General features: G+C 46.0%; 2 protein-coding genes across 4 annotated transcripts in view; one reads left to right on the top strand and one right to left on the bottom strand.

The window, feature by feature from the left end:
• The window catches only part of ELMO3 (engulfment and cell motility 3), a 63,028-nt gene extending 52,150 nt beyond the window's left edge, over positions 1-10,878 (top strand). For 2 of the 3 annotated variants that reach the window (XM_068261277.1, XM_068261279.1), the window contains 4 exons: positions 1,468-1,572; positions 2,685-2,767; positions 5,367-5,444; positions 10,518-10,878. In XM_068261277.1, coding sequence (XP_068117378.1) covers positions 1,468-1,572; positions 2,685-2,767; positions 5,367-5,444; positions 10,518-10,730 — 479 coding nt within the window. In that variant the 3' untranslated portion in view covers positions 10,731-10,878. The remainder of the gene's footprint in view (positions 1-1,467; positions 1,573-2,684; positions 2,768-5,366; positions 5,445-10,517) is intronic. The other variant, XM_068261278.1, reaches the window with a different exon arrangement.
• Positions 10,879-21,821: 10,943 nt separating this feature from the next.
• The window catches only part of LOC137538875 (zinc finger protein 3 homolog), a 43,328-nt gene continuing 42,806 nt past the window's right edge, over positions 21,822-22,343 (bottom strand). Inside the window, exon 6 of the mRNA XM_068261276.1 lies at positions 21,822-22,078. Coding sequence (XP_068117377.1) covers positions 21,930-22,078 — 149 coding nt within the window. The 3' untranslated portion in view covers positions 21,822-21,929. The remainder of the gene's footprint in view (positions 22,079-22,343) is intronic.

Genomic DNA, 22,343 nt, shown 5'->3' on the forward strand with positions numbered 1-22,343 from the left:
AGCCCCTTTTAGGTGCTCCAAGCTCAGCACCTTAGCGACCCAGACACAGCCTTACTTGATCTGTGGAAGCGGACTGTGGTCCGCGAAACGCGTTATCGTTTTTGTGTCTGAGTATTAAAATATCTCTCCTATATTGGCGTTGCCCCTTCTTCTTAGAGGTAAGCCATTTTACATTTATTACATCCATGGTTATTTTTTGGGCCGCCTTCTCCCTCCCAGTGATATTGTTTACAGCCCCCTAGCTAGAGGTTGCTGTCAATTGTTTGTTTTGTGTAACCAAACAATCGTTTTTTCTGGCGTGCGACCCATACATTTGAAGACAAAGAGCCCGAGTGGGGACGGGATTTCCTCACTGGTTTTTATATTGTGGTTGCTGGTCTTGCAACCCTCCTTTGTGAGTACCTCATCACTTTGTATTGATCCAGAACCTGACATTGATATACTACACCATAAGGGGCTCCTGGTCTCTCTCTGTGTATTTCCTGTATCTGTAGGAAGTCTTGGGACTCCTCTGGACTACACATGTTCCGCATTTGTGCCTGCATGGTTGCTAGCGTAGTAAATGCTGGATGCGTGCGTGTTTGACGTCACACGCACCCTGCGTGCAATGTACCGGCAACCATGTGGGGCGCAAATCCAGAAGAGGAGTCCAGACACATCAGAGAAACTTGGACAGTTAAAGTATCAATGCAGCGGGGGGGGGAAGGGGGAGGGTACACGTACATAGGTTAAAGAGAACCAGAGACGAAGCACCCTTGTGTATTTTACCATTTATATCAGTAAGAACATTAGAGAAAACACTTACCATGCGCTCTGTTTCATCCTCACTAATAAAAGTGTCTGTTATCAGCAGTCATAAGAATCCCAGACTGCGCATTCAATTTGGCTTTGCTAGGAATGATTATTGCTGAGTCATTATAGCAGAGCCACAAGGGGGCAGGCTTGGGCTTGAAAAGACACCAGAGAAGACAGACTCAGCTGTAATCTTTCCATAGCAAAGCCAGACTGAGTGATCAGTCGGGGATTCTTATCAGAGGTGATAACAGTCAGATTAAACAGAGAACAATGACAATGAAACAAAGAGCAGATTAGGTGTTTACTGTCCCCAATGTTCCCACTGATTTATAAGGTAAAATACAAGAGGGTGCTTCATCTCTGGTTCTCTTTAAAGGGGGGGGGGGGGGGGACACCGGCTAGGGGCTTTCGTTGCGTTCATCGTTCCCGATTATTGCATGCATTACTCTCGGGCTCCCAATCTAGCATGTCCAATCCATACATGCGACCAATTTTGGCCCGAAATTGGTTGCCTTGTCGATCAGGTATGCTTTTGGCGGTACTCCTTTTTTTTTTTTCATCCAATTCAATAATTATCGAATTGGATGGTCGATCGGCTGTCCATGTATACAGTGTACAGATAGCCACCTTAACGCAGCACTCAGCTCCGTCCTTTCATCTCTTTCGTTTCAGATAAGCTGTGGTTCTGCCGGTTGTCGCCAAATCACAAAGTGCTGCATTACGGGGACCTCGAGGATAACATTGATAACCCACCAGTAGAAATCCTGGCATCAAAAAGTAAGTGTGACAAGGTAGGAGGAGCCCCAAGCATGCAGGCAGTGCATTGTGGGTAGTTACAGATTGTGAGCTTGTGTGGGGAAGTGATGTAAGGACCTGATACTGGGCCAGGAAGCTGTGTTCAGCGACGGATTGCAGTCTCTCCAGGTCCATCCTAGTCTGTCACGGGTGAAGAATTCCTGTGACACCCTTTCCCATGTTATTGGTTACTAACTAAAAACATGGTTAGAAGCAAAACCATTGGTTAGTGGGTAAAATAACCACTCCCCCTCAAATCAGTGGCCAAGCGAGGCATTCTTGGAGCAACAACGGGAGGCTGAGCTGCTACAGTAAAAATGGCGCCAGTCTTTCTGTAACCAGCAGAGGCCCAACCAAAAGCCACCGGCGCAACGCTGGACCTCACTGCTGGATCTTCAGAGGTCTTAGTGTAGAGGATTAAAGGGAACCTGAGGTGAGAAGTATGTGGAGGCTGCCATATTTACTTCCTTCTAAACAATACCAGTTGCCTGGCAGTCCTCCTGATCCTCTGTTTCTAATACTTTTAGCCATAGCCCCTGAACAAGCATGCAGCAGATCAGGTACTCTGATTCAGCTGACTCAGGTTTTGCTGGATTAGCCATATGCTTGTTCCAGGGTTTTGGCTCAGACACTACTTATGCCAGACGATCAACAGGGCTGCCAGGCAACTGGCATTGTTTACAAGGAAATAAATATGGCAGCCTCCATATCACTCTCACCTCGGGTTCCCTTTAATGCCTTTGTGTACCTCCATAGGGTGTCCTGCCAAGTGACAGACTATTATGTGTTTAGTTTAGCCATAGGTGCCCGCAGTATAAGTTAAGAGCCCCCCCCCAAGTATAGGTAGCCAGATGTGTCCCCCAATGTTGGGTAGTCTCTCTCCATAGTATAGATATGTGCACCGCAGGATCCCTCCAGTATAGCCAGATCTGCCCCCAGTGTTAGGTAGCGCCCCCCCCTCCCCCCATACGCAGTGGAGCAGAAGGTAAGGGGTACGGCTCACCTGTCAGCACTGTTGGGAATTTCAGCATCTGTTCTTAACATCACAGATTTTATGCTTTCCATTAGATGTGAAATCTCTTTTGTCCTTTCAGTTGCTGTTGCGGATATAAAATACATTCTGACAGGAAAGGATTGTCCACACATGAAGGACAAGAGTTCTGGGAAGCAGAATAAGGTGAGTCCTCCGGATGGTGAGTCTCTGTCCTGTTCCCATTATTTCTGCCTCTCAGAATATTCTATATTTGTGCTGTGATACTATCATCTGACTACAAGGTCCCTGTAATACTCACACAGCTGGGCTCAGGAAATGACAGGTACTCTTCATAGTGGAGAAAGTGGCCAATTTGCACTGGGGCATTTCTCACTTTAGTACAATTTCTGTTACTGAACACTGATACAGTCACTTCCTCCTCTGTCCTTATAGCCAACCGCATTGATATACACAATACATGGACATTGGTGCATAATACAGAATTGGTAGACATATTAGTTACAGTAATTAGTGACAAATGTAGCATGGCACGGTGGCGTAGTGGTTAGCGCTCTCGCCTTGCAGCGCTGGGTCCCCGCTTCATATCCCAGCCAGGGTCAACATCTGCAAGGAGTTTGTATGTTCTCCCCGTGTCTGTGTGGGTTTCCTCCGGGCACTCCGGTTTACTCCTACATCCCAAAAACATACAGATAAGTTAATTGGCTTCCCCCTAAATTGGCCCTAGACTACAATACATACACTACATGATACATAGATAGACATGACTATGGCAGGGATTAGATTGTGAGCCCCTCTGAGGGACAGTTAGTGACAAGACAATATATACTCTGTACAGCGCTGCGGAAGATGTTGGTGCTATATAAATACTAAATAATAATAATAACATGATGATCAAAACATATAGCAAATTCCTTTCACAAAAGGGGGAGAGAGCCCTGTCCTTGTGAGCTTACAATCTAAAGCCCCATCTACACGATACGATTCTTTGTGCGATTCGATTACGATTCTTTTTATGATCTGATTAAATCTGACATGTCCGATCGGGATTCAATACAATTCGATTTGCCATTGCAAAACAATTGCAAATCAAATTGAATCAAATCCCGATCGGGTCGTAAAAAGAATCATAATCGTAATCAAATCGCACAAAGAACCGTATCATGTAGATGGGGCTTAAAGGAATAGAGGAAACAAGAGGTGGGGTAGTATTCAGTATGTATTCTTATAGACAGTGTGTTTTTACTAAGGAGTACACCTTGGCCAGAGGATGAAGGGGGATTGTCCTAAGTTACAGCGTGTGCTTATCAACATAAGTGAGTTTTGAGGGAGCCCTTAAGGGAAATCATAACTGAGAGGGATATGGATGTTTCCTTTTAAACAATACCAGTTGCCTGGCAGTCCTGCTGATTTTTGGCTGCAGTAGTGGCTGAATCACACACCTGAAACAAGCATGCAGTTAATCCAGTCTGACTTCAGTCAGAGCACCTGATCTGCATGCTTGTTCAGGGGCTGTGGTTACAAGTATTAGAGACACAGGATCAGCAGGAGAGTCAGGCAACTGGTATTATTTTAAAAGGAACAATCCATATTCTCAGTTTAGGTTCCCTTTAAGGGCTCAGTCACATTGCGTTCCGTTCGCGTGGCCGTCCACGTTGGCTGGGTTTTGTGGCATTTTTTTTTTTCGATTCCTGGCGATTACCTGCCTGCTGATTTTTTTTTTTAAATCAGACTCTACTGCAGCCAAATAGATCATCAGGGCTCCCAGGCAACTGGTATTGCTTAAAAGGAAAAAAAATGGTATCCTCCATATTCTTGTCACTTCAGTTGTTCTTTAACCTCCTTTTTTTTTTCTCCAATCATGTAACGAGCCCAGGGCTCGCTACATGATAGCCGCTGAGCGGCAGCATCCCCCCACCCACTCCGATCGCCTTCGGCGATCAGAGTATGCAGGAAATCCCGTTGAGAACGGGATTTCCTGCAGGGCTTCCCCGGTCGCCATGGCGACCGGGCGGGATGACGTCACCGACGTCACAGGGAATCCCGATCCACCCCTCAGCGCTGCCTGGCACTGATTGGCCAGGCTGCGCAGGGGTCTGGGCACGGGGGGCTCGGCGCGGCAGGTAGCGGCGGATCGGCGGCGATCGAATGTTACAAGCAGCTAGCAAAGTGCTAGCTGCATGTAACAAAAAAAAAAATTATGCAAATCGGCCCAGCGGGGCCTGAGAAATCCTCCTGCGCAGGTTACCCCGAGCTGAGCTCAGGATAACCGGCAAGGAGGTTAAAGGACAAGGTGAAAATAAACGGACGAGAAAAACCTAGTTATTTGTGTGCTAGGCCACTCCATACTGCGCAAGCACACTAGCGGCCTGTCTTAGCCAAAGTGCTTCCGAAGACTTCCAAAGTCTCCCCTACAGTGGCAGAGAGCAGTCTCCGACCCATCGTCCGGAGACTGCTACTGGGGGGCGCCAGCGCTGAAACAGGGCCAGGAGAGGAACAGGAAGGCTATAGGACCCAGAGCCTTCCCTCTCCTTAGGTGGGGGGGGGGGGGGGCACTGTTGCACACAAATAGGGAACTACAAAAAAGTGTTGGCCTAGGGGCTGAAAAAGTATAAATGCGGGCTTTGCTCAAGGGGTAGGTCAACACATCACCATGTATTATTCTGATGGGTTCCAGAAACAATGGAGGTCTGTATGGAGGGGTAGGAAGGTTTGGGGGTAGGTGAAGTAATGGTTGTGGTCGGAGCCATTTCATTGTGTGAACTTTGTGCTTTCTGCCTTGTAGGATCTCATTGAACAAGCCTTTTCCATCTGCTACGATGTGGACAGCTGTCTAAACTTCATCGCACCCTCAAGTAATGATGTAAGAATCTATATATATAATAGACTAAGTGCCTCAACCTTCGAGCAAGAAGAAGAAGTACTTTGCATGAGAAAATGTATGCGTGCTCAATCACCAAGTTTTAGGCTTCTTTTCCACGGACTGTTGAGCTGTGTGCTCAGCAAGCAGTTACCAGGCAGCAGCAAGCAGTTACCAGGCAGCAGCGAGCAGTTACCAGGCAGCAGTGAGCAGATACCAGGCAGCAACAAGCAGTTTCCAGGCAGCAGCAAGCTGTTACCAGGCAGTAGTGAGCAGTTGTAAGAGTTTGAGAGGCATGTTACTGCCTATCAACTGTCCATGGACAAGAGGCCTACCCTAGCAAGTCTGGCTTTGCAAATCTGGCCTAATTGGCTATTCATGAGGCAATGCTCATGCAAATATGCATTTGCTTTTGCATGCCAAACTATGCAGGGTCAAAAAACCAATACTGCAAAGCGGTCGCCCTGCTACATGCCAGTGATGAGCGAAAATGCAAAAATTTGTTTCGATAAATTTTTACCGAATTTTCGCCTAATTTGACAGGCAAATTTTCCATCTAATTTTTTCACGTTAATTTTCGCCTAAGGCCAGTCATTTTCGCATTACTTGCGTATGATTGCGGACATTTTCCACATAAGGGCATTAGCGCCCGCATTCAGAGAAGTTTCTTGCGCATTATTGCGGGCATTTTTCCGTATAAACGTCCGCATAGATTGAATTTCCATGCTGATTATTGTGGACATTTTTCCGCATAAGGGCATAAGCATCCGCATACAATGAATTTTCAATGCTGGTTGAAAACGCAAATATTTCTGAAGATTTTCGTGAAAATTTGCCAAAAAACGAAAACGGGATTTTCGAGGCGAAAATTCGCAAGCAACACTGCTACATGCTACATTAGCACTATCCAGGAGCGCCACGGGGAGGATTCCCAATGCCCCCCTTTTATACAACCAGGGGGACCACAGGGTCCCAGGCTCTCTCACTGCCTGGGAACCACAGCAAAACCCCGGAGGGGGAGGCGCAGGCGACCCCCCCCCCCCCCAAGCGTGGCCAGCGTCGGGGAGAGCCGTCCACACCCACCTCCCAATATTAAAAACAGGCACTTACCTTAACGTCCATTGTGTTCTGCTACATGCGCATTAACTTGGGGGCACCATATGAGAAAGGAGTGAAGCATGGGTCACCCCGAGCTTTAGAGCTCAGGGCTGGCTCACATACAGCACTCCAGAGGGGGGGGAGGACAGGTGCAGACAACTCACTGCAGGGCTCACACCACCGGAGCAAGCCATCCACCACCTGCCTCCAAAGGATACAAACTGCAAAAAATGATTTCCATGAGAAAATTAATGCGCATGTAGCATAACGCAATGGACGTTAAGGTAAGTGCCTGTTTTTAATATTGGGAGGTGGGTGCAGACGGCTCTCCCTGGCGCTGGCCACGCTTGGGGGGGTCGCCTGCGGCACCTAGCCTCCCCCTCCGGGGTGCCGCTGTGGTTCCCGCGGTCGCTCCAGTTGTATAAAAAGGGGGCATTGGGAATCCTCCCTGTGGCGCTCCTGGATAGTGCTAATGTAGCATGTAGCAGTGTTGCTTGCGAATTTTCGCCTAAGTCATTTTCGCATCGAAAATCCTGTTTTCGTTTTTTGGCGAATTTTCACGAAAATCTTCAGAAATATTTGTGTTTTCCACCAGCATCGAAAATTCATTGTATGCGGATGCTTATGCCCTTATGCGGAAAAATGTCCACAATAATCCGCATGGAAATATAGACTATGAATGTATTTTGTAGGTACTGATCTTTTGCAGGAACGGATCTTTTGCAGATAATGATCTTTTGAATGTGTACAGCAACTTTTGTGTGCAGCATCTTGCAAATATTTCTATCTAATGGGGAGTGCAGCTCAATAGAATAGACTGTGTAGGTGTGGCTCTCATACTACATGGAAGGGGGTAAGATTTCTGTCTGATGGGGAGTGCAGCTCCATAGAATAGACTGTGTAGGTATGGCTCTCATACTACATGGAAGGGGGTAAGATTTCTATCTAATGGGGAGTGCAGCTCCATAGAATAGACTGTGTAGGTGTGACTCTCATACTACATGGAAGGGGGTAAGATTTCTGTCTGATGTGGAGTTCAGCTCCATAGAATAGACTGTGTAGGTATGGCTCTCATACTACATGGAAGGGGGTAAGATTTCTGTCTGATGGGGAGTGCAGCTCCATAGAATAGACTGTGTAGGTGTGGCTCTGATACTACATGGAAGGGGGTAAAATTGGTCTGTGATCTTTCATTTTTCCAAAGACTTTTATCTGATGTGTGTACCCACCTTTATTCTTCTTGCTTCAAGGTTGAGGCACGTACTCTATTAGATAGATAGAAGATGCGGCGTATGCTACGACGCGGGACGGCTAGTGATGAGATATTGCTGTATTGTGTGATGCAGACAGCCTCTGCCCGTTCCTTTCCATATTCTCCAGCGCTTTAGACTGTAAATTAGGCACTAACGATGGGGAACAGACAGGGATTGGTCTCTGTAAACTGGAGATGGGTTACATGAGTGGGATTGGTCACTATATAAGAGAGATGGGGGACAGATGGATTAGTGTAGAGATTACTTTGGACACTGTATGGAGGAGGTTGTGTGCAGATGGGATTGGATGCTGTAGAGAGGTGATGGTGTAGAGGTGACATTGGACGCTGTAGAGAGGACATTGGACGATGTAGAGAGGACATTGGATGGTGTAGAGAGGTGATGGTGTAGAGAAGACATTGGATGCTGTAGAGAGGTGATGGTGTAAAGAAGACATTGGATGCTGTATAGAGGTGATGGTGTAGAGAAGACATTGGATGCTGTATAGAGGTAATGGTGTAGAGGGGACAGTGGACGCTGTAGAGAGCAGATGGCGTAGAGATGACATTGGGTGCTGTAGAGAGGTGATGGTGTAGAGAGGACATTGGACGCTGTAGAGAGCCGATGGTGTAGAGGTGACATTGGACGCTGTAGAGAGGAGAGGGCGTAGAGGTGACATTGGACGCTGTAGAGAGGAGAGGGCGTAGAGATGACATTGGACGCTGTAGAGAGCAGATGGCGTAGAGATGACATTGGACGCTGTAGAGAGCAGATGGCGTAGAGATGACATTGGACGCTGTAGAGAGCAGATGGCGTAGAGATGACATTGGACGCTGTAGAGAGCAGATGGCGTAGAGATGACATTGGGTGCTGTAGAGAGGTGATGGCGTAGAGAAGATATTGGATGCTGTGGAGAGGAGAGGGCGTAGAGATGACATTGGACGCTGTAGAGAGGAGAGGGCGTAGAGATGACATTGGACGCTGTAGAGAGGAGAGGGCGTAGAGATGACATTGGACGCTGTAGAGCGGAGAGGGCGTAGAGATGACATTGGACGCTGTAGAGAGCAGATGGCGTAGAGATGACATTGGGTGCTGTAGAGAGGTGATGGCGTAGAGAAGATATTGGATGCTGTGGAGAGGAGAGGGCGTAGAGATGACATTGGACGCTGTAGAGAGGAGAGGGCGTAGAGATGACATTGGACGCTGTAGAGAGGAGATGGCGTAGAGATGACATTGGACGCTGTAGAGAGGAGAGGGCGTAGAGATGACATTGGACGCTGTAGAGAGGAGAGGGCGTAGAGATGACATTGGACGCTGTAGAGAGGAGAGGGCGTAGAGATGACATTGGACGCTGTAGAGAGGAGATGGCGTAGAGATGACATTGGACGCTGTAGAGGGGAGATGGCGTAGAGATGACATTGGACGCTGTAGAGGGGAGATGGCGTAGAGATGACATTGGACGCTGTAGAGAGGAGAGGGCGTAGAGATGACATTGGACGCTGTAGAGAGGAGAGGGCGTAGAGATGACATTGGACGCTGTAGAGAGGAGATGGCGTAGAGATGACATTGGACGCTGTAGAGAGGAGATGGCGTAGAGATGACATTGGACGCTGTAGAGAGCAGATTGCGTAGAGATGACATTGGACGCTGTAGAGAGGAGAGGGCGTAGAGATGACATTGGACGCTGTAGAGAGCAGATGGCGTAGAGATGACATTGGACGCTGTAGAGGGGAGATGGCGTAGAGATGACATTGGACGCTGTAGAGAGGAGATGGCGTAGAGATGACATTGGACGCTGTAGAGAGGAGATGGCGTAGAGATGACATTGGACGCTGTAGAGAGAGGGCGTAGAGATGACATTGGACGCTGTAGAGAGAGGGCGTAGAGATGACATTGGACGCTGTAGAGAGGAGATGGTGTAGAGATGACATTGGATGCTGTAGAGAGGAGAGGGTGTAGAGATGACATTGGACACTGTAGAGAGAAGATAGTGTAGAGATGACATTGGACACTGTAGAGAGAAGATAGTGTAGAGAAGACATTGGACACTGTAGAGAGAAGATAGTGTAGAGATGACATTGGACACTGTAGAGAGAAGATAGTGTAGAGATGACATTGGATGCTGTAGAGAGGAGATGGCGTAGAGATGACATTGGACGCTGTAGAGAGGAGATGGCGTAGAGATGACATTGGACGCTGTAGAGAGAGGGCGTAGAGATGACATTGGACGCTGTAGAGAGAGGGCGTAGAGATGACATTGGACGCTGTAGAGAGAGGGCGTAGAGATGACATTGGACGCTGTAGAGAGAGGGCGTAGAGATGACATTGGACGCTGTAGAGAGGAGAGGGCGTAGAGATGACATTGGACACTGTAGAGAGAAGATGGTGTAGAGAAGACATTGGATGCTGTAGAGAGGAGATGATCATCATTAGTAGAGCAGGTGCTGGAAGTTGGACATTGGGCTATATGAAGATAATGGAGAGGCCTCAATCTCTGTAGTGAAGCCCTGGCTGCTGTAGTTTGGGGATGACTTAGAGATGAAGAGGTGTATTCTTTAAACCCTAGTTGTTATGCGTGCTTTTTACGTAGCACTATACGTAATTTGCATACCTCGCGTTATATATGCAACACATTGCTTGTGTAACAGGATTAGTGAATATACCCCAAGTGTGGCCCTTGTATAGCCAGAATCTTAGTGATGAGTTTCCTCTTGTTTCCACACAGTTCTGTCTGTGGATCGATGGACTGAACACCCTGCTGGGTCGAGAAATGCCCAGTGAGCGCTGTCGTACTGACCTAGATCTGCTGCTCAACACTGAACTCAAACTGCGGCTACTGGACTTGGAAAACATCCCGATTCCCGATCAACCACCACCCATCCCACCCCGTCCCCAGAACTACGACTACTGCTACCACTTCACCTCCGCTGAGGCCTGAACATCATTACAGCACCTACAGGGGCGGCAAAACGCAAAGTGCGCTGAAGACCAGGAACTGATTATTTATTGTAAAACTGTTCAAAGGAAATTACATAAAAAAGCCTTTTACACAATTTTATGTTAATAAAAATTATATTTACAATTCAGCCAGATTAGAATTTCCAGAAGTGATGGGCGAGAGCAATATCAATCATTGTGTCAGCCATCTTAACCCAAGTGAGTGCCTAGAGCAGCCTTTTTTAACCTTTTATGTCAGGAACCAGCTCCACGGCACACCTGCAGATACGGTTCCCGACTGCGGGTTTCACCAGATCGAGAGGGGAAGCAGCCTTATTCAAGCTAACACAAGGCTGTCGCCCCTCAAAGCACTTCTCACTGCCACCACTAGCTGCTGCTAGACACTTCAACAATCCCCACTCTGCTGTCGAGTGGTCTGCACTCCAACGTTTTCGTATTTGGGTCAGCTATGCGCTTGGCCAAATACGGACACACACACACACACAATACAATCGTACAGTAGCAAGGCACAATCAGGCACTGAACTTGTAATGTAAATTACACTGCAGTCTCTTTCTAGGCTGTGAGCTGTTATTTAATAAGCCTGACTTCTGATGTACTAAGTATTTAATATTCCAAAAAGTGGAACAGTGCAGACAAGAATATATACAAAAGATTTACAAAAACAAAGTAAAAATTACAAAGATACACAGGAAACAAAGATACATCCAAGACAGTTTGCATAAAAATAAAACCGGGAGTAAACGTTACCAGTACGGGGTCTAACTTGGTTGAGGGAAGACACAAATTTCTGATTCGATCAGGATCATCTCTAGCTATGCGCTACCTCCAAGAGAAGATGGTTTGTGAAGGTCTTATGCTGGCTCTTATACGCCGATTTGTTGCCCGGGGCAATTGATGTTCAGCCTCACAACTAATGCAATTTTCCCCAAAGTGTGACATCACCGTCTGCCAAGCCCCCTGTCACATCTGGGATAGCTGTGACATGCAAATTCCAAGGCTTTCCTGTCCCACTTTGAACTTTGCAGACTCACTTAGTCAGATTGTATTTTGAGAACAACAAGTATCCTGTTTACACGTACAGACTTCAAAGAAATTCAAACACTTCCAGCCCAATATTCAGACAAACAGGTAGCCGATCACCTGTATAGGCTTCAAAAGTGGTCCGGTAATTGTCTAATTAAGCGTTTCCTTGTTAGAGGCTAGGTAGACATTTCCTAATTAAATGTCCAAGTTCCTTTGCCTATTCAATGTAACTGGTCTATTCAATGCAGACAATGTTAGATTCCTTGCTGGACACTGAATGGAAATGTCATTTACACTGACATACAGAAACTCACATTAGCAGCTTCCATCAGCCAGGTGACTAATTATACCCTGAAGCCAGCTGCCATACACATGTGACATAATACACAGCAGACAGAAAACGGGAAAGTATGCTTCTGTATTATCCCAACATCATAACTAGCTGCTATATCAGGACAGTTTTAACCCTGTAAATACTTTTTGGATCTCAAGGAACCCCTGCATTTATTTTACAGGCGCTATGGTCTTTAAGGGCTCGTCTACAGCTTAGCGCTAGCGTTTTGCGCAAGTGATATTTATACTGTGATTAGCGTGGTAAAAAAAATCACTGGACACTTCCGAGATTCAGAGCGAGTTCGGTCAGCGCTGTATTAAGCACTGCGCCGTGATCGCTCCAAAATCGCTGCAAAAATGCGTTTTGCGATTTGCGCTAATTGCAAAACACCCGCGATTAGCACCAATCACAGCAGTAAGAACACTGCCATAGGGTAAAATAGCGCTAGCGCTTTAGCAGGAATCACCCACTAATCGCTCAAGTGTGAATGGGTCTTAACCCTCCTGGCGGTTTAAAAAAATCTGCCAGGGGGCAGCAAAGTAGTGTTTTTAAATTTTTTTTTTTATGTAGCGAGACAAAGTCGCCGCCGACAATCGGAGATCAGGAGATCCCGTTCAAAGAACGGGATCTCCTGGAGGGCTTCCCCCGTCGCCATGGCGATGGGCGGGATGACGTCATCGACGTCGTGACGTCAAAGGGGACTCCCATCCACCCCACAGCGCTGCCTGGCACTGATTGGCCAGGCAGCGCACGGGGTCTGGGGGGCGGCCGCGGCGCAACGAATAGCGGCGGATCGGCGGGTAGCGGCGGCGATCGGATGCTACACGCAGCAAGCAAAGTGCTAGCTGCGTGTAGCAAAAAAAAAATAAATTATGCAAATCGGCCCAGCGGGGCCTGAGCGGTGCCTCCCGGCGGCATAGCCCGAACTCAGCACGGGCTTACCGCCAGGGAGGTTAAAGCTGGTGTGGCAGTTTATGCCGTTACTATAGTGCCCTTCGTTAGGTCTCTTTATTCTAGTGTTTTTTATTAATGTGCTCATTATTATTCTGACCCCCAATTTAGTGCTTCTTGTTACAGTAGCCTCCTATTATAGTGTGCTCTATCATACTTCCCCTAACCCCCAGGATGGGGAAAATGCCAGGGAACCCCTGCAGAGTACTCAAGGAACGCTGGTTGAGAAAGCCTGGCCTAGGGCCTGGTGAGTGTAAAGGGCCCCAGCAGCCACCTACCTGCCCTCCCTCATCTTACCCTGCAGAGCCACAGCTGTTTCCTTCCCCTCGAATCTCAGCTTGCATTCATCTATTGCTGCTACCACCATATATTTATATATTTCCCATGTTCTCGTGTTTTTCCAAGTTCACCTCCGCTGCTTGTCCCCCCCCCCCCCCCCCCCCCCCCACTTGGGAGCTGCTATCTTGCTGGTAATGTCAGCACTATGCACAGAAGAGAGAATTCACAGCCTTCTAAGTCTTCCTACAACCCATATACTAAAGCGAAAACAAAAAGTTTGCATACAACTTGAAATATTCATAAATTTGCAATTAACATGAAATATTCATATATTGCAAATATAAATCTAATCATAAAGTGCCTTTATTCTTAAAAGAAACCTAAACTGAGAAGGATATGGATTTTTCCTTTTAAAATAATACCAGTTGCCTGACTCTCCTGCTGATCCTGTGTCTCTAATACGATTAGCCACAGCCCCTGCACAAGCATGCAGATCAGGTGCTCTGACTGAAGTCAGACTGGATTAGCTGCATGCTTGTTTCAGGGGTGTGATTCAGCCACTACTGCAGCCAAAGAGATCAGCAGGACTGCCAGGCAACTGGTATTGTTTAAAAGGAAAAATCCATATCCCCCTCAGTGTAGGTTCCCTTTAAGATAAATCAACATACAATCAGTGTAATCAAGCAGTACCATAAATTTGCATACAACTTTCAATATTCATAATTCTGCATACAACTTGCATTATGCATATATTGCAAACAAATATAAGTCTTATAATAAAATGCCCTCATTGTTAGAGTTTGATTGGTCATATAGCCTGATATGTGTAACTAACAATCTCATTACTCCCATATTCACATCAAAGCAGATATCCAGCCTAAAATGTACACTTCAGGGCTGCTCTTGTAAAGTTATAATTACCTGCAGTGACTTGTCTCCCAAAGCCGCCTCCCCCTTCTGTTTTCTCTACCAACAAAGATATTTAACATTAAAAGATTACCCAAGAAGTGTACTTTTTGTGCTGGATATCCACTTTTAAAGGTGTGAGACTATGGAAGATGCCATATCTATTTCCTTTTAGGCCAGAATCACAGTGGTCAGTTGCATACCGCATGCATTGAAATGGGTGTGAACTGCAATGGAGACTTAGCGTAGACTGTAATACAAAGCGTGCCTGCAGCGAGTTAGAATAACGCGATCAGTTACAGCACAGTTCTGTGAACAGGCCCATAGCATTGTATGGGCAGTGAGCTGACATACAGAATTATTCTGCAGCGCAACTGAGCACTGTGAACTAGGCCTTAAACAATGCTAGTTGCCTGGCTGTCCTGCTAATCTTACTTGTCAGTAGGGTCTAAATCACACACCTGAAACAAGCATGCAGATAATCTCGTCAGAATTTGTAATAGACATCTGATCTGCATGCTTGTTCAGGGTCTATGGCTGAAAGTGAACCTTACATGCAAGTATATCAGTTTCTCCTCTGGCTCTGAATGCATCTCGAGAGCCACATAGACTCATACGTATAAAAATCGGCGCGGGAGACTTGGGCGCAGGATACAGCCGATATACGGCTTATCCTGCTGCTGCACAAGTCCCGGCGGTGTTCATTACTATTCCCCCTCCAGGTCCATGTGGATGGTGGAGAATGATGTAATTCAGCTTCCAGCTGTTGCTGGCGGAGGCATTACAGTGTTTTAAAAGTAACTTCAGCTCAGTCCTCTGACTGCACTGAAGTTACTCCCTGTGCGCCGCTATAGCCGTAATCCCTATTACAGCCTATGGTGGCGCCGGCTGCACCCAAATCTGCTGCACTGTTATTCCAGCGCTCGGCATAAACCGGCATGGCGTGGTGCATTGAGCCGTGGGCTGTGTTTGACACCTGTGGGTTAGGGCATACAGTATATGAATGGAGCAGGCTCTGCACTGCTGGCAGGTACAGAGAACAGGTGCGGCAGATAATAGAGGAAGAAGTATAACCTCTTATCTACTTCTGCTATTCTGCACTGTATGGAATGAGTAATAAAACACGTTTTATGCTGCTCCCTCCGTGTCATAAAGCAGGAATACTCCTGTGTCACATGTCACACCTGCCAGCATTGTCTCATCAAAGGGACATATAAACACCTTTATTGGAGGTGACTCACACCTGGTGACAGCGACACCTAATGTCACATACTGAGTGTTGGTTGCTGCAGAAGTCGATAAGAGAGGGGGACCCAGACATTGCTCAATTGTCAGCATCGATATCCAGCCAATTCAATCATAATGATCGAATCTACCAGATATTGACGGCACTTTTGCCAATTAACTCAAGACCAATGGATTAGTCGTGTTGTACCCCTTATTATAGGGGGGAGTAGGTACCCCCAAGATTGGCCTAGTAATACAAAAAAATAGAATGGGTTACCTTGCTCAATGTCATTCAAAAATACAAACTTTTATTCAAAATTTCAAACATTACTGAATGCACAATAGGATTTAAAAACATGCATTTGAATGGCCTTGTTCTAACCTGTGCACAATATACATGCAGATAATGGTGTGTACACACTTAAGATCAGACCAATTTTACCCCCTTCCATGTAGTATGAGAGCCATACTCTACACCAGGGGTGCCCACACTTTTTCGGCTCGCGAGCTACTTTAAAATTCGCCGAGGCCAGGAGATCTACCGACGTTTTAAATGCACCAACCCCCCCCCCCCCCCCCCGAAACGTAGCTAGGTACAGGTCCCCCTCAGTACAGGTTAGCTAGGTATAGGTCCCCCTCAGTACAGGTTAGCTAGGTATAGGTCCCCCTCAGTACAGGTTAGCTAGGTATAGGTCCCCCTCAGTACAGGTTAGCTAGGTATAGGTCCCCCTCAGTACAGGTTAGCTAGGTATAGGTCCCCCTCAGTACAGGTTAGCTAGGTATAGGTCCCCCTCAGTACAGGTTAGCTAAGTATATGTGCCTTCTTCAGTACAGGTTAGTTAGGTATAGGGCGGGCACATGTAATCACTTACCTCCCTTCAACTGTGGAGGCTTGTCATCTCCCCGTACAGGCCTCCCCGTACAGGCCATGTGCAGCAGCGATGCGGGCAGCCATGACACCTCGTGCGCGCAGCCTTCATCACACAGGCTGCTGAGGGAGCGCTCCAGCGGCCAGCGTGAGAGGAGGCGGAAGTGTTGCCTCCAGCGCCGCCCCCAGCCATGACACTGCCGCCCTGGCCTCTCAGCCGCACCTCGCTCCTCTCCTGAACAAATCAGCGGCCAGCAGCAGAATCTGATAGGACGCGGCCAAGCAGCCGCATTCTACAGCTGCTGGCCACAAAATTCAATGGGATGCGGCCATGACGCCGCGATCTACCAATCAGGCGGTCGCGATCTACCGGTAGATTGCGATCGACCTATTGGGCAGCCCTGCTCTACACAGTCTATTCTATTGAGCTGAACTCCCCATCACTCCCCATTGCAAGATGCTGCACACAAAGATGCTGTACACATGCAACAGATCAGTATCTGCAAAAGATCTGTTCCTGCAAAAGATCTGTTCCTGCAAAAGATCTGTTCCTGCAAAAGATCTGTTCCTGCAAAATGCATTCATAGTCTATGATATCTGCAGATCCCATACACACCTTGTTTAACTGACATTCATCTGCAGATCAGATCCACCAGGATGGATCTTCAGATCTGCAGATGATTGTCAGATATGCAGATGAATGTCTGTTAAACAAGGCGTGTATGAGGATCTGCAGATATAGACTATGAATGCAATTTGCAGATACTGATCTTTTGCAGATACTGATCTGTTAAATGTGTACAGCATCTGTGTGTGCAGCATCTTGCAAAGATTTCTGTCTGATGGGGAGTGCAGCTCCATAGAATAGACTGTGTAGGTGTGGCTCTCATACTACATGGAAGGGGGTAAGATTTCTGTCTGATGAGGAGTGCAGCTCCATAGAATAGACTGTGTAGGTGTGGCTCTCATACTACATGGAAGGGGGTAAGATCTCTGTCTGATGGGGAGTGCAGCTCCATAGAATAGACTGTGTAGGTGTGGCTCTCATACTACATGGAAGGGGGTAAGATTGCTGTCTGATGGGGAGTGCAGCTCCATAGAATAGACTGTGTAGGTGTGGCTCTCATACTACATGGAAGGGGGTAAGATTTCTGTCTGATGAGGAGTGCAGCTCCATAGAATAGACTGTGTAGGTGTGGCTCTCATACTACATGGAAGGGGGTAAGATCTCTGTCTGATGGGGAGTGCAGCTCCATAGAATAGACTGTGTAGGTGTGGCTCTCATACTACATGGAAGGGGGTAAGATTTCTGTCTGATGGGGAGTGCAGCTACATAGAATAGACTGTGTAGGTGTGGCTCTCATACTACATGGAAGGGGGTAAGATTGCTGTCTGATGGGGAGTGCAGCTCCATAGAATAGACTGTGTAGGTGTGGCTCTCATACTACATGGAAGGGGGTAAGATTTCTATCTGATGGGGAGTTCAGCTCCATAGAATAGACTGTGTAGGTGTGGCTCTCATACTACATGGAAGGGGGTAAGATTTCTGTCTGATGGGGAGTGCAGCTCCATAGAATAGACTGTGTAGGTGTGGCTCTCATACTACATGGAAGGGGGTAAGATTTCTGTCTGATGGGGAGTGCAGCTCCATAGAATAGACTGTGTAGGTGTGGCTCTCATACTACATGGAAGGGGGTAAGATTTCTGTCTGATGGGGAGTTCAGCTCCATAGAATAGACTGTGTAGGTGTGGCTCTCATACTACATGGAAGGGGGTAAGATTTCTGTCTGATGGGGAGTGCAGCTCCATAGAATAGACTGTGTAGGTGTGGCTCTCATACTACATGGAAGGGGATAAGATTTCTATCTGATGGGGAGTGCAGCTCCATAGAATAGACTGTGTAGGTATGGCTCTCATACTACATGGAAGGGGGTAAGATTTCTGTCTGATGGGGAGTGCAGCTCCATAGAATAGACTGTGTAGGTATGGCTCTCATGCTACATGGAAGGGGGTAAGATTTCTATCTGATGGGGAGTTCAGCTCCATAGAATAGACTGTGTAGGTGTGGCTCTCATACTACATGGAAGGGGGTAAGATTTCTCTCTGATGGGGAGTGCAGCTCCATAGAATAGACTGTGTAGGTATTGCTCTCATACTACATGGAAGGGGGTAAGATTTCTGTCTGATGGGGAGTGCAGCTCCATAGAATAGACTGTGTAGGTATGGCTCTCATACTACATGGAAGGGGGTAAGATTTCTGTCTGATGGGGAGTGCAGCTCCATAGAATAGACTGTGTAGGTGTGGCTCTCATACTACATGGAAGAGGGTAAGATTTCTGTCTGATGGGGAGTGCAGCTCCATAGAATAGACTGTGTAGGTGTGGCTCTCATACTACATGGAAGAGGGTAAGATTTCTGTCTGATGGAGAGTGCAGCTCCATAGAATAGACTGTGTAGGTGTGTCTCTCATACTACATGGAAGGGGGTAAAATTGGTCTAAGATCTTTCATTTATTTTTCAAGTGTGTACACAACATTAGAATTACTGGCTGCTCAGTTATTTGTAGTTCTCATTTGAATTCCTGAAGCTGATTGGACGGTCAGTATGGCTAAGAACTTCTGGGTGACTTTTAAATATAAGAAGAAATGACCAGCTAATAATACTAGCACGCTTGCAGATGTAAAGGACAGCTATTAGCTTAATTTAAGCTGAGATGGGAATAGCTTGTCTAGGTGTTCCCAAGTACTGCTGTATATCTCCCCCTGCTTATCTATTCCTTTAAATGTTTAAAAAAAAAAAAAGTCTTATGCTGTGCATACATGAATTGATCCGGCGGCCGATTAGCCGCCAGATCCACCCCTGCCGCGTGGATCGATTCCCGCTCGTCCCTGCCGGTGGTCCTCATCAGCCGCTCGATTCCCTGAATATTATCAGGTGGTCGATACATGGTACAGAAACGTACAGTGTATCCCCAGCATTACTGATGGGTGTAGGGGACAGGTGTCAGACCAGTGAGTTATGAAAGGGGGAGGGGGGGGGGAATCCATCTCCCTACATCTGTTAACCCTGTGTGTTCTTTCTAGCTCCTGCATGTGACGGCAGGTCTCACTAGCTTCTGATTGTCGCCATGAATGAGCTGCATAACATGAGCACAGATAACATGTGACGCTTTCAGGGAGAGCTGAAGTCTTTGAGAAAAACTGGTGTGCAGTGTGAGGCTACATTTCAAATAAAAAAAGAATCACCTCTGCTAATGGATGCAGATGAAATCTACACAAAACAAAGTACAGCTTTTGGCTCTGATTTTTAGCATGAAAAGTAGGAAGCATGCGTATACAGCTATTAAATAATATTTAGACATTACTTGTACATTGTAGTTTTAAACCACTTGCTTATTGATAGTTGTCCTTTAAGGCTATGTTTTAGGCGGTCTACAAAATAAATAAATAACAAAGGCGAAAAACTAAAAGGAATCCAAAACCGCCAAACAATTTTTAAAGTATTTACCCTTTAAAAAGGACCTTGATCTACGCGTGCTCCTACTAGTGCATTTCTACTTTGGAGCAGACGCAGGCAGCTGCAGCCGTACGGTGCAGATTCTCTATAGAGTACCTGTATGTGAAGGTTGGACAAAAATAATAATACAAAAAAGTTTAAGATAAAACATTTTATTTAAGTAACTTGTAATTCCATCTGTAACAATTACACCACCACCAACCCCCCCCCCCCCCCTCCCTCTCCCGCATCAGATATCCGTGTGTATAAAGAGAGTAAAAAACAAAATAATAATGACAATAATGAGACAGAGATGTGTGCGTCAAACGATGCGGCCATCGCAGCCTCCCGATGTGCTCATCAATGGCTTCAATTCACAAAGCAATACCGCATTCAGCAAGGCAGAAAACAACTGATTTTACCAAGCATTTTATGAAATGTCAATTCACTAAAATGTGTTTCCTCGCGGAAAATTACAATTACAGACTAGTGAGGAAAATCTCACTAATATTATAAATGCGACAGTTTGGATGTTTGTTACTCGATTACACAACAATGGCTGAGCGGATTTGAATGAAATTTGGCGCACACATAGTACATGACCTGGAATAACATACAGGATACTTTTTATTCCCAGAACCAAAAAGAGGGTGGAGACAAATACAAATTTCACTAGGAAAATGTAAACTGCAGCCATTCTTACACTGTTACTGGCAGAGTTCTCAAACTTTGCACAGTTGGTCATTGGGTGACTGGGATTATTATTCAGAAAAGTGGGTGGAGCCACAAACAGCCAATCAGATTTGTTTCATTTCAATGCAAATTATTGATGCCAAAAACAGCAAAGCTCACAAACTTGGTCATTGAGTAATTGTGTGTTAAGGGGCCCATACACTGATCAATCTCAGCCATCGACCGATAGAATCCATACAATCGATCGTAAATAGATTCTTTCAAAACAGTCAATCGATCGATTTGCAGCGGATTTTGACAGATTTGTTCGATCGGTCCGGGCGGAAAATCTGGGTCAATAGACTACTGGCAGTCGATCGATGGCCCATAGAGCTGCATTGGATCTAATTGTCCAATAATGCTTTTCGATCGAATTTCAATAGATTTCATTCTGAAATCTATTGGAAATCTGTTCCTACTGTGTGGTACTCATCAGATTCCTGTCAGATTTGACCTGATAGGCATCTGACAGAAATCTGATGGTCGAATCTGCTGCAATTAGTGTATGGCCACCTTTAGGGATAGAAAAAGTGGGTCGCAGCCAACACCAGCCAAATACGTACCCGGGCAACGCCGGGCCATCAGTTAGTACCTCATAAATGTCAATTGACAAAGATTAGAGCATGCGGTAGCACAAGTGAGATGTTTGGCATCTCCAGCCTGGAGCTGTCTAACTATTACCCATTCGGAAGGTTATAGTGAACCCGAGGGGTGAGTGATATGGAGGCTGCCATATTTATTTCCTTTTAAACAATACCAGTTCCCTGGCAGCCCTGCTGATCTATTTGGCTGCAGTAAAGCCTGAATCACACCAGAAACAAGCATGCAGATAATCTTGTCAGATCTGACAAGAATGTCAGAAACACATGATCTGCTGCATGCTTGTTCAGGGGCTATGGCTAAAAGTATTAGAGGCAGAGGATCAGCAGGGCAGCCAGGCAACTGGTATTACTTAAAAGGAAATAAATACGGCAGCCTCCATATACCTCTCAACTCGGGTTCACTACAGAAGGGAGGAAACAGAGCAGAGAAAAGGGGAAAACTAAACTATTCAGGAAAATAAAGTCAATAAAAACATATTTCCTTAATTTCACAAAATTATTAGGTGGTAGTTAAAAATCGTTAAGAAATAATAATGGTTTATGATTTATGCAGCTTGGAGTTGCACTTTACTAGTCAGTATAAGAACACCTTGCAATAATTCATCAAATACTGAATAAAAAAAATAAAAATAAATAATAAAAAAAAACACATGTGAAAATCTCAGTGAATATTCAGAATAAAAGTCTAAAACAAGGAATGCGGTATTTTACCGGCCCTTTATTTTTCACTGAAGGTGTCTCCATGAATTGAAGCCAATGTCAGGAATGATCGCATAACCTCCAACCCAACCACTTCTGGAATGTGTTTAAGGTTTCTCTGAACATTTTTGGGGCTGTACCGATTACTTCCAAACTGCTCCTCCTCCTCCCCTCTGGCTGAAGCAAAAATAAACGTGCGAGATGATGGACTGTATGGGTAGTAAACATGGAAAACAGAACTTTATTGAAATCTCATTTCCTTAATTACAGTTTAGGGGCTGCAGTTCTAAGTGCGAAGAATAAATAGCAGCCATGTCAGTGTGACATAAATCTGGCACATTCAGCTTCCACCTGGAGAAATCATGACCTTTTGAGCACTATCCTGTTATCAGGAATGTTTGTTCAGCCAGATGCAAGTGTTTTGGCTTTCAATTATCTTTCAGCATACCTGCAGATATAATTCGACTTCTCCAA

The sequence above is a fragment of the Hyperolius riggenbachi genome, chromosome 11 (genome assembly GCF_040937935.1).
Source record: "Hyperolius riggenbachi isolate aHypRig1 chromosome 11, aHypRig1.pri, whole genome shotgun sequence".
Lineage (NCBI taxonomy): Eukaryota > Metazoa > Chordata > Amphibia > Anura > Hyperoliidae > Hyperolius > Hyperolius riggenbachi.